Source organism: Notechis scutatus, chromosome 13 (genome assembly GCF_049901735.1).
Source record: "Notechis scutatus isolate UNSWTSFEM ecotype Mainland chromosome 13, rNotScu1.2, whole genome shotgun sequence".
Lineage (NCBI taxonomy): Eukaryota > Metazoa > Chordata > Lepidosauria > Squamata > Elapidae > Notechis > Notechis scutatus.
Window position 1 is genome coordinate 6,344,498 of NC_142021.1, and position 13,084 is coordinate 6,357,581.

Sequence of the window (13,084 nt, forward strand, 5' to 3'; positions counted from 1 at the left end):
AAGATGCTAACCGAGATAGCATGGAGGTGGGGAATGCAGTGAGAAAAGGAAGGAGGTTTGGCATGAGTGTTCTGTTATTTGTTACTCATTATTTATTTATCTCCTGCCTGCATTATTATTATTTTTATACATAACTCGAGGTGGAGAACATACCCAACACCCCTTCCTCTTCCTTTCCCCCCATAAGGACAACTCTGAGAGGTAGGTTGGGCGGAGGGCGGGGGGATGGAAAGAGAGAAAGGGTGGGAGAGGGGAAGGGGAGGGAAAGGGAGGAGGGGGAACCAGCCCAAAGACACCCAGTTAGCTTTCATGGCTAAGACAGAACTAGAACTAACCACCTCCTGGTGATTGGCCCAAAGGCGCCCAGCTTGTTTTCATGGCTAAGACGGGACTAGAATTCACTGTCTCCTGGCGATGGGCCACGAATGAGTTAGAAGAACGTTGCCTTTTTGCTGTATATAAAGAGGCAGTTTGGCCTAGGGGTGAAGGTACCAGGCTAGAAACCGGGAGACGGTGAGTTCTAGTTCTGCCTTAGACATGAAAGCCAGCTGGGTGGCATTGGGCCAGTCCCTCTCAGCCCAAGCCACCTCACAGGGTTGTTGTTTTGTGGGGGAAACAGGAGGAGGAAAGTGTGTTGGATACATTTGCCACCTTGAGTTATTTATCAAAAGAGAAAAGGCAGCATAACCAATAAATAACATAATGGATTTTGCTTTTTCTTCCTTTCTCACTCATTTGAGCTGGAATCGCGCCAAAGGAATTGGGTTTTAAGAGCTGCCTTTGAACGACACGGTCTCGTTCTATACTTTGAAGTCGCTTCAGTGCTTGGATCCCCTGGGATTCTCCCCCTGCTCGTTTGATCTCCCTGGGTTTTTCCAAAAAAAAAATTTCTGATTGTCCTTGAGTTGATTTTGGAATCGTTTCGTTTACCCTGAAGAGACCTGGCACGACATTTCATGCTGGATGTGCTAATATTCCTTTAGTTCCAACTCTTTTCTCACACAGCAGTCTACTAAGATCTTGGAAGGAAGGAAGTACACCCCTCGGCCGAGAAGAGGTGGTCTACTCTTGAAAAGTCAACCATTTTTGGTCCAGGCTTTTGATTTTCTCCAAGATATTTCTTCTTTCTCATCTATCTCGTTTCTTTCTATTTCTCTTTTCTTGCTTTCTCTAGAACGTTTGGTCAAAATTCTACAACTATATTGGAGGGCTGTCTATGTTCTTCCTTGAGACCTGAGCAGTTGTGGAGCTGTCCCAGAGAAGAGGGTGGGGCATCAGAAGACAGGGCAAGAAAGAATGGGTGGAAGCTTATTAAAGAGAGTTCCAAGGTAGAATGGAGAACTTTCTTGACAGGAAGAATAATTAATCCATGGAATAGCTTGCCTTCAGAAGTTGTGGGTGCTCTATAACTCAAGGTTTTCAAAAAGAGATTGGACAATAATATGTCCTAAATGGTAGAGGGTCTTCTTCTTGAGTAGAAGGTTGGACTAGAAGACCTTCTAGCCCTACTATTCTATGTTTTATGTTCCTCTCTAGCAAATCTTTCCAAAGGATTAATGTGGTGTTGTAAATTTCCATGGTCCTCCAAGTTTATGGACATAGCTCTAGAAGCCATAGAATGGGACTATGCAAAGATGACTACATCACAGATAAGGTTGCTTGGAACCTAGTTTACAGCATGGGAAGTCAACCATGTTGGTTTTGAGAGCTTCTGGTAGACTTATCCCAAAATTATCTAGCGAGGTAGAGATGATTGACCAGTTGATCTAGTCTTGCAGGCTATACAACCTGATATGAGGTGTTACAAAACTGAGAACAGGCACAGAAAGACACACAAGGTTTTGAGAACTAGAAATTTTCCTTTGTGATGCTCCGAAGGACTATTGAAGGACAGTCAGTGAAATTTGGAATAATCTAGTGAGATCAAATCAGCCAGGAGATGCAGAATAAGATCCTGCCGTTCATGTCCAACTGTTAAAAATGCCTGCCACTGCATTTTGCTTAGCATTTCATTTTTTCTAACCTTTCTTCTTCATCAGCTTAAATGAAAAGGGATCAAGGAAATTTGCAATTTCTTTCCCTTAATGAATTTCTGAATTTCTTTCCCTTAATGTATCATGCTTCCCCCACCCACCCCGCAAATCATGTATTTTAGGAGTATATATGTTGGTGTTTCTGTGTTTGTCTATTTCTCAGATCTGTTTTTTCTTCTCTATTATGTTCATTTATATAAAGTTCCCCTAAAACAATACAAATTGTTCTCAATGTACAGCCACAATTGGAACCAGAGATTCCACTGCTAAGTAAGGCATTAAGTGAGTCACCCCCAATCTTATGACCTTTTTGCCATGGTTGTTAAGTGAATCACTGCAGTTGTTAAGTGAATCATGCCATTGGCTTCCTTCATTGGCAGTCAACCTATTTTTCCAAAGCACCAGAAGGCAGGGCAAGAAACACTGGCTGAAAACTAATCGAGGCGAGAAGCAACCTAAAACGAAGGAGAAAATTCATCGTTGAAAACAATCAACCAATGGAACAGAAGTTACCTTCAGAAGTTGCAGGAGCTCCATCGCTGGCGGCTTTCAAGAAGAGGCTGGACAGCCATTTGTCTGAAGTGGTCTAGGGTCTCCTATTTGAGCAGGCGGTTGGATTATAAGGTCCCTTCCAACTTCTGATTAACTCTGGGAGCCTGGAGGTTAACTTTTGGAAGCATATAGGAGTCCTGGGAAATGTATTTCACTACATCTGGAAGGTACCAGCGACCTGGAGAATAGAGGACGTTTGGTTTCTTCTAGTCTCTGTCTCCCTGGGCTTTTCCCCAGAAAAGATCTTTGTGTTCAACAGTAATCAGGGATTTTCACAGCTGCCCTGAAAGTCAGACAAAGCCTTCTTTAGAGGGTGAGTATTTCTCATTCACAATCTCTCTGGTGCCCTGTGAGTAAAGCCAGATGGCTATAGAGTATATACGTAGCTCGGCTAGATGTTACCTAGTTGGGTAATAAAACATTAGCAAACAAACAGCTCAGTTCAGAGAGCACCAAGGATTCCGCAATTTCTTCCTTTACAAATATACACAGGGGTACTCTAAAACTACTCCATGTAGGTAGCTCAGAGTTGAATTGTGGAATCAATCCTTGGTACTCTCTCTGCCAACCTAGCAGCTTGAAAGGATGTAAAAATGCAAGTAGAAAAATAGGGACCCCTTTGGTGGGAAGGTAACCGTGTTCCGTGCACCTCCGGTGTTTAGTCCTGCCGGCCACATGACCACGGAGACGTCTCCGGACAGCGCTGGCTCTTCGGCTTTGTAACGGAGATGAGCACCACCCCCTAGAGCTGGAAACGACTAGACTAGCACGTAGGTGCGAGGGAACCTTTACCTTTACCTTTAGAATAAGGAAGAGATGGGAAGAGATTCCCCTGCCAAGCAAGTTTTAGGGGGGGTTTTTTTGTGTGTGTAATTCTGGAGGGCTCTAGCTGGACTCAGCAAAGTCAGTTCTTTGGAAATTCACTTGCTGGCTTGGCATCCAGACTACCATCAATTATCATTAGAAAGTTTCATGGCCTAAACATCCGCATGTAAACAGCTCAAGGTATTATTTGCCAGGAACAATCCCCGGCTTTTTATAGAGAGACTTGACCATGGAATGCAGAAGACCTGGCTTGTGGTCTAAATAAACAGTGATTGGTTGCATGTGACATTAAGACCCTTTCTGCTTAACTGTGGTTTTCCAAATAAAGCACACTGAACATCAAGTTTGTCCAATATGCTAACTCTTCAGCCATGCCTTATTAAAGTGCAATGGCTAGATTTGCTCCAGAATAACCGATTTGGAAGGGACCTTGGAGATCTTCTAGTCCAACCTCCTGCTCAGGCAGGAAACCCTATACCATTTCACATAAACAGTTGTCCTATTCCACTGATTGTTCTCATTGATAAGAAATTTCTAGGCTGATTGTTCTCATTGATAGGAAATTTCTAGAACCATCTAGGCTGGTTCTCTCCTTGACCAGTTTCCATCCATTGCTTCTTGTCCTGCCTTGAGGGGCTTTGAAGAATAGGTTGACCCCACCCCCCACTCTTCTTTGGAGCAGCCCCTCAAATATTGGAACACTTCTATCATGTCATCCCTAGTCCTTTTTTCCATTAAGCTAGACACCATATCGATGCCCACATTTAATAATAGGATGGTTTACTGTATTGCCAGGATTTGGGGGTTGCCAACACACTGGTGGGTTAGACCCATTAATCTATGCAAAAAATGGGGTGGGTAATTCATAGTTCGAAGTATCATATGAACCCAACCATTATCTTAGCAGGTTCAGTGAAAAGGATCATCACCTGAAACTAGTGTTTGTTTAGGCATCATGTGTTGTAGGAATGGAGTCGCTTTGTTGGCCGTGTTGCTGAAGTATTTTAACAGATTAACAGAGTTGGGAGGGACCTTGAAGTCATCTAGTCCAACCCCCTGCCCAAGCAGGAGACCCTACATCATTTCTGACAGATGGCAGTCCAGTCTCTTCTTGAAAGCTTCCAGTGATGAAGCTCCCACCACTTCCGAAGGCAACTTCTGTTCCATTGGTTGATTGTTCTGTCAGAAAATGTTATTGTATTGTGCAAATCCTCCATTTTACTAAACAAACCGACTGAATTTAGCTTCATTTGTTTAAAAACAAAAAACGCAGCTTGCGTTTAGGAGGAGGTGTAAAAATCTAGAAGGTACATCATGGGGATGTGATGGAAGTTGATGTAGGCATCCCTGTTTGTAGGGCAAAATGGATAGGTTGTCCTGATTCGCTCGTGTGGATCTTGACAGTTCTTCCAGCTGACCTTGGTTAAAAATGGTAACTCGATTCAGAAAGTGCTTCTTCTGAATCTCAGAATGAGCTAAATTGAGCAGTTGGCTTAACAGCAGGCAATAGATTCCACAATTTTGATGCCAAACGCAACAGATGTGGGTTGAAAGAAAGCCGTTGAAGGTAGGGGGGAAAGAAATCTGTCTTTGTCAGCTGCAACATTGCTGGCGGGGAGAATTGCTCCTTGGGTGAAGCAAGAACACGCATACCTAATGGTAGGAGGTGGCTGTCACACAGATAACAAAAATGATACAACTGCAAAAAGAAAAAAAAGGAATAGATGGAAGGAAAATCTCCTTCTCAAAAGAAGAGGGTGAGCAGCTTCTTCTGTAGGACAAACCAGAGAAGCAAAAGAGTTTGAATCTGGATTAGGGTTTGTGGTTGAAACCCAACAATCATCAGAATTCTTTTGTTAAGGTAATGGTAAAGGTTCCCCTTGCACCTACGTGCTACCCGTTTCTGGCTCTAGGGGGCGGTGCTCATCTCCGTTACAAAGCCGAAGAGCCAGCGCTATTTGAAGACGTCTCCATGGTCATGTGGCCGGCAGGACTGAACACCGAAGGTGCACAGAATGCTGTTACCTTCCCACCAAAGGGGTCCCTATTTTTCTACTTGCATTTTTACATGCTTTCGAACTGCTAGGTTGGCAGAAGCTGGGACCAGTAACATGAGCTCACTGTTTTGCGGTGCTAGGGATTCGAACCGCCAAACTGCCGACCTTTCTGATCGACAAGCTTAGCGTCTTAGCCACTGAGCCACCGCGTCCCATAAGTGGACATAATTCAAGGCCTATTTGTAAAGCCAGGAATAGTGCCTTAAGGGTTTAGAGATGAAAATTCAACAGAAGAGAGAGAATGGACAAAGGGTCCAATAGATAAAAGATTCAACCATTGCTGGGCCATTCCCTTAAACTTATTTTCAAATGAGAACATCAGAGCTTTGTGCCAACAAAATCATGGAGAGGAAAGCTGTGGAGGACCAGCTTCCAAAAATGGAAACCATCTCATCTCAAAAGCTGTGGAGGACCAGCCAACTGCCTTCAACATGAGCTCTCAACAAGCCAGCCAAGAACCACAAATTCCAGATTTTAATTGGCAAGAGACAGAAAAATGTTGATTTAGAACATAAAAGGGACAGTTTTCAGGGAATACTTAAATGTATGTTTGTCACGATGCCTTCAGCAAGAATGCTTCTGAAGCAAAGGGCATTGCAAATGATGTAATATTGAACATCAGGCCAAAAAAAAAATATTTTATTTCCTTCACCCTTTTCCCCTATGGGTTTTTTTTTTTTTTTTACAAGGGCAAATCTTTTACATTTCTCCTGGTTCCAGATAAATTACATTCAACGGTACGATTTTAATTTTTTATTTATTAAATAGATAGGCTGTCCATCTCCCTGTTGAAGTGACTCTATTAAATGATAAATGTTATTCTGGGTAGAAATTACTATATATATGGAGGTTTAAAACATTGGTGTTTCTCCTAAAGATCACATGTGTATTTTCTACAGGGAACCCACAAACACCAGTTACATGAATATTTGACTTTATAGAACTAACTTTTAATACCATAAAAGTATAAAAAGCTACTGAAAAAATAACAAAAAATTAGGACTATCGTGTACTATTTTAGCTATGATCTACCACAATTATGACCATCTTAATTCTTCTTCCTCTTTAATACTTTTTAATTCCATAACTAACCAGAGGTGAGGAACTGTGCCCTCTTTGTATTTGTGGACTTCAATTCCCAGAATTCCAGAGAGTCAGCCCTAACCCCTTAATCTATCAATTTGGTCGTGTAGAAGAATGTTGTCCTGATGTTTGCTTGTGCTTCCGATAATGCATGGACTTCAAACTCCCAACATGCTCGCTGGGGAATGCCAAGAGTTGAATTCCACACATCTTAAAAAAGTGGCCAAGTTTGAAAAAACACTGGCCTGTATTGTAGTGATTTACAATGTCTATTTTGAGCCGGCAGACAAAATACCAGCTGTGTTGGTTGTCAGCCCAAAACAGCCAACTTGCTAGCTTCAAATCCAATTAATTCAGGGCTGTGACAGTCGGGTGTGAGAGCATCGTTGGATCCTTCCAAATTGGTATCAGCCAAGCTCAATTTGTTTGAAGCCATTGTTTTGGGCCAAGATTGAAATTTACTCCCAGGGCCACGTATCCCCTTTGTTAACCTGTGCTGGATTAACCAGTTCTCCATTTTTCCATTCAATTAGATGGGAAAACCATCTAGTGACAAGTCCGTTTGATCTAGCAGTTAAGAAACCAGGCGACTGTGACTTTCTAGTCCTGCCTTAGGCATGTAAGCCAGCTGAGTTACTTTGGGCCAGTGACCAGGAGACAGTGAGTTCTAATCCAGCCTTAGGCATGAAAGCCAGATAGGTGACTTAAAGCCAGTCACTCCCCTATTCCATCCCACCTCAACAGGTTGTTGTTACGGGGAAAGTAGGATTAAGGTGTTGGATATATTCACCGCCTTATTTGTAAAAGTTAATAAAGATGGAATACAAATTAATAAACAGCACTGGTTCAGACCATATCTTCAGCGAAGCTTTTATGGTGGGGTGGGGGAAGGAATCTTAATTTATTGTTGTCAGTGTATTAAAAGAATCTTGAAACCGCCCCAAATTTCTTTCCATCCCAATTCACACGAAACGAAATCAAGAGAGGGATTGTGTGAGGGTCTTTCTTTTTCCTTCTATCATCAGACCATGTAATCTCTTCTCTTCAAACCCCTCCTGTTTGTGCCTTTCTCCATTTCATTCTTCGAGTCGAATTCCAAATTCCTTTACATCCTTTAATTTTCTTCCCACCTCTGACTCTCGGCTCCGTAATCCCAATCTTTCTTTATTCCGTTTCCATGTTTCTTTTTCTGGGGGAACACTTTTGAAATCTTACAGAACTTCGCAGCTTAAGAATATATTTGAAAGCACCACCCTCTGCAGTTACAACAAGGGTATTGCAGGAGCTCTCCAAGGTAGAAAAATTCTACTTCAATTAAAATTGTGTCCACCTCCAATTAAGAGGAAGCTAGGTAATTGCTTGATTGCAGGTCAGATTTCTTGCCCATTCTGGAACAGAAATCAAGGCTGCTGGCAGAGACCTCTGCAATTCTGACATGCAGGATAATCTTTTCATAAAAGCCTTTCGAAGCACCTCCTTTTGAGAACCATTAGAATTGGTGAGCGTTCACCTTCTTCCCTTAAGAATAAACACACAGAAAAGTTGAAGGTAGATTCATCTCAACAAAACATAATTTATTTGGCATCTAGATGGAATGTCTCTCACAGCATCTTGGGAAAAGAAAAAAGATTAGTGTCCCCCCCCAAAACCCCTACCCTTCTCCACCCCTTCCCCAAAATAAAAACCTTGGGGGAGTGGGAATCAAAATATTAGAACATAAAAATGTCACAGGGACCAACTTATTACAGTATCAAATTTCATTTCTGCATACCGTTCCATGAAATATCAAAATCTTAATTTATTTTTCTCCCCCTTTTTTTTTTGTACACACATGCCACAATTCAATTCAGCCACAAACAGACAGCACAAGACTGGCAAATTCAGCCGAAAAAAAATCTTCCCAAAAAGAAAATAAAAAGCAGTGATTCACTGATTGGCACACTTGCTCACGCGCACACACCCATTGCCTTTCCCAAGCGTACAAAAGCCGAGCATCCCCTTTGCATGATGGAGCTAGAAAAGAGCTGGCCGCATCCAAATGGGCCTGAAGTCCAAATCTGTAGAGCTCCCTTATCGTTTGAACCCCCATTGGTTTACTCCAGGTTTTTCCCAAGTCTACCTTTCCCGTTACAGCCTTAAAGCAAGAAGGGATTTTTGGTTTCAACAAGCTCTTTGATTTTTTTTTAGGCGGGGGGAATCAAAATAATGAATGGTGGAGGGATTGAACGGGCAAACGGTGGTTTCTCATCGAATAGTACCGATTTAATTCACTTTTCTTGATGCTTGGAAGTTGGACAATCCATCCACCTTCTTCTCCACCAGTATCAGCCTGGTTGAAATGAAATTTAGTCCAGTTCTCCCGTTCCTCAGAAGTTGGACAATGAATCCTACTTCTTCTCCACCTGTACCACTCTAGTTGAAATGAATGGTGGACTTTTAATCACAGGTTCTTCCGTACTGTAATCTTATCTCTTGTTTATTAGGACATCTGACCCATTTGAGGGTGCAAACAAATAAGACTTAGATTAAATGCAGCAATGCTTTTTTTAAAAAAACAAACACATTCAGGCCAAACCAGAATGGGGAATCTTGACCTCTAAACTGCTATATGCTCTCAGTTAAAAGCAGGGGAGAAATAAGAAACCCAAAATTACACCCACTTAGAATTGTCTTCTCTAATGAAGCTGACATCAAATACCAAAGGACATTTTGTCAAATTTGTTGAGATGGAAAAGGAGCTTTTAAATTTTGTTTTAGGGTTAAGAAATGGCAAGCTACGGCCACGAATGAGCTTCAGCCAATAATAGAGCAAGTGTGGTGTGAACCATACCCCAACCATCCTTGTGGGAGGGTGCAGTAAGCATTTTAAAGTTTTATTTCCACATAGGAACTTTATGGGAGCTGTTGAAACTCGCGTTGAAGTGGTGAGGAAGTGACAATGAACCCAAGAATAACCTGGTGCATAACCTGGTTTTAGGGAAAAGATTTTTTTTTATATATCTATGTTAAAAAGGAAAGCTTTGCCATTTCAAAACATAACAGTACCACTAGTTCCGTATTTGCCTATATTTTTCCCCTCCAAATTCTTCTCTTTTTACATGGACATGTAGTTTGGCCATCAGCTTCCGATCCCGTGTCGCTCTTGTGCTTCGCTCACAATCATAAACCAGTGTTTCTCCCTCTTGGCAACTTTTAAGAAGGGAGAACCTTCAACTCCAGCTTGGGGAATTCTGGGAGTTTGAAGTCCTCACCGGCTGCCGAGGTTGAAAAACATTTGTCATAAACGCTCAATCACCCAAGCCCATTCACACTTACATATATAAAACCAAAGAAAGAAAGTCAGTACCTACAATGTATAAAACCGATGAGTGTGCTAAAAACGCACATAACCCGCTTTTTATTCCTTTTCTTTCCTCCCACCCACCCCCCCATACTTCAGAAACGCTCAGTACCTGCCCTGGATCCACAATTCTGACCTCAGGCTTTGGGAAGGAGAGAGAGAGAAAACGTTGCTTTGTACCAGGCTGACACAGCTAGGAGGCAGGAAAGGAAGAGTGGGGAAATCCTCAAGATTGGTTTCCCTCCAGGACCCTGTAGCCATTTCCACGCTCGTCCAAAGAGAGATCCAAGTTTCTCACTTGGGGCAAAATTGTTGTGTCACTCAGGCGTCGCTTAGTGCCTCCGAGGTCGGTGAGAAACCCCTCCCCCCCTTTTTTTTGGAAACCAGACTTCCAATCTTGTGGGGCAAGATCTAAGAGGTCAGCAAAGCAGAATTGTGGAGTTCTACCTCGGCTGTCATCTACCACAGGCTTCCAAGGGAAAGCACTGTCTGGATGCAACGGCCTAGCAGCGTGATTGTGGTACCGTAAAATGAGATTCTAATTTATTTGTGATTGTTTGCAAGCACGTTTTCGCCAACCAAGGTTAAGTACAACTGGGTTTCCTTTCTACTGAGCCACTTCAGGGTCTCTGAAGTCTACACCCATGGGAGACCACCCTTTCAGGCTGGAGTCTTCCCAAGCGATCCCTGGACATGTGGAAGATTAAATCTGCGGTCTTCTGCAAGGAAACCTGGAGTGTTATTGGCCAGGTTAGAACTCTCTCCTAAAACGGCCCAAAAGCCAACCCTGCCAACAATATTACACTGGGGTAGATAAGAAATGCAGAAGAAGGATGAGAAAAGGGTTGAAATGAGAAGGCACCCTGACACATTTAAGTACTGAACCATGGGTTGTGTTTCTCCTGTCCTTCTAGGCCTCCTGCCTTTCATAAGGCAACAGGAACACACCAACGAAGGACTGCTAAGTTTCTGCTAACTAAACCTGGGCATGCTTACTCAGGAGGCAAGAGGCCAGCGGTGGATCGAGATCAGCTTGGCTACACGTTGCAATCAACTCAACGTCTACAAGTTCCCACCAAGATCTCTCGGTAGGAAAGGTGAATGGAAGCATTAGGGGACAGATCCTTCTACGTTCTAGATGTCCTTCTCAGAGATTCATGCTGGACTACGACCGAGGGTATCCACCTTCGCCCGTCTCCAAACAGGTCCCAATTCCAACCTCCATATACGTCAAGAGGATCCACGGGACAACTTTCGCTAAGGTTTGTGAGGCCGAGAGTCTGTACAACTTTCTTTTCCTACCCCAAAATTCTTTTCCTTGCTTGTCTCCTGTTATAAGGCGTCGAATGAATCCTGCAGGATAAAGAAAGCTCAGAAATCTTAACTATTGAGAACGAAAAGCAAAATGAACAGCGATAGAGAAAAATTAAAGGTGGACTGATTGGTCCAATCACATTTTTTTTTTCCCCTGCTTGGAAATTCTATTATCCCAACACCAAACTCAGTCCCGAAAAACTCAACACCCCAAATTTATAATAGAGAAAAAAAGTCAGGAGAAGAATGCCATATACAAGTCACTGAGCTGAAATGACCCAGTCGAATATTACAATGCGTTACGGTGAAGGAACCAGATCGATTTGAACCTTAATGCTTACTTCTAGGACACAAACAAGCATTTGGCCAACTCATGCAGTTCTTCTTCGAAACCAGGACTGGACGATGAAGACTTTGTGGACCCGTTGCCTGTCTCTTTCTCCTTGGATTCATATTTCAAAGGATGATGGTCCTGTGCGCTGATCAGAAATACCCAACAACCCCAACATCTAGTCTTCTGTATTTGAAGATGATAACCAATGACTGGTCAAGCAGGAGAATCAACACTGACCAGCTGCACTGTTCTTGGAAGATCCTAACGCCCTGGCATTCCAGGCGTTTTCTACACTGCCTGCTCTTTCTTCTCCATGATTTTATAGGAGGGTGGGGCGAGATGGATGTTCCCTTTCCCCCCTCGCCCTCCAAAAATCTATCCATAATTTTCCTCCACTTTAAAAAAAAAGAAAAAAGAAATTAAAAACGTCCAGTCTTCTATTCTTTTTCCCCCCCATTGCCGGTAGAAAAAAAAAAAAGCAAACAAACGAACAGCCATCTTTATAACTTGGTTCTTCTTCTTCTTCTTCTTCTTCTGAAGAGAGTAAGGTTAAGAATGGAACATGACTGCCCAGGCCAAGTCTAAACTCAAAAGGAGAATCTGAAAAAGGCCAGACATGGGAGTTTTTATTTCTGAACTTCAGTCCGTGAATTCCAGCATATCCCCTCGTACATCGGGCTGCGCAAGCAGCTGACTGGCGTTTATTGCTGACTGGCAGTTAATGGGGGGAGGGGTGTCTCTTGTTCTGATTGTGTTTCAATTTTTGTTTTTTGTTTTTGTTGTTTTTATACAATGGTATTCAGAGAGCAGTGGCTGTGGTGGTTGCCAGCCAGGCTCTCCGAGAGCGTGCTTTCACTTAAAGGAGTGTCTGGTAGGACAAGGAGGGTGCTGCTGTCAGCAGAGTTTTCAAGGTCCGTTGGAGACGGGCCGGAAGGAGGAAGAGTCGCGTCGGGGAGTGGCGGAGATGCGTCGGCCGTTCCTAAGGACAGCTGAGCGTTAGGGCCCATCTGAGGATGGAGCCCATCTAGGAAGGGAAAACAAGGACAACATATCAAGCCCAAATCAATGCATTCCTGTTAGGCCCTAAGCTACTTCCGGACCGTTGCTGCTGACTTTGGCAGATTGGAATCCTGGGATCCATAATGCATGGATTTCAACTCCCCAGCCCACTGCTGAAATTCTGGCGGTTGATCAGGAGGAGAGAGAGGGGTCTAAAGGAGACTATTTGCAGCTCGGGGTTGAAATGAGGGGTCCTTGGCGCTCTCTGAGCTTGGCTGACTTCTTGCAGAAGTCCTCTTTCTTGCAGTGTTTCATGACCCAAGTAGGTAACTTCATCAGTGCTAGATGGGAGTAAGGGGAGGAGGAGGAGGCTTGTGGGGTGCTCTCTGGATTGTCCTCGGTGCTGTCTGAGTTTGGTTGTTTTCTTGCAGAAGTTTCATTACCCAACTAGGTAATATCATCAGTGCTGGAAGGGAGGGGGGCTTGTGGAGGGGTGGGGGGGAAGGTGGTCCTTTTTGCCCTCTGAGCTTGATTGACTTCTTGCAGA

General features: G+C 43.3%; 1 protein-coding gene across 1 annotated transcript in view; it reads right to left on the reverse strand.

Annotated features, from left to right (window-relative positions):
- Positions 1 to 8,099: 8,099 nt before the first annotated feature.
- The window catches only part of DGCR2 (DiGeorge syndrome critical region gene 2), a 41,556-nt gene continuing 36,571 nt past the window's right edge, over positions 8,100 to 13,084 (reverse strand). The window contains exon 10 of the mRNA XM_026686666.2: positions 8,100 to 12,562. Within this exon, the coding sequence (XP_026542451.1) occupies positions 12,324 to 12,562 (239 nt within the window). The 3' untranslated portion in view covers positions 8,100 to 12,323. The remainder of the gene's footprint in view (positions 12,563 to 13,084) is intronic.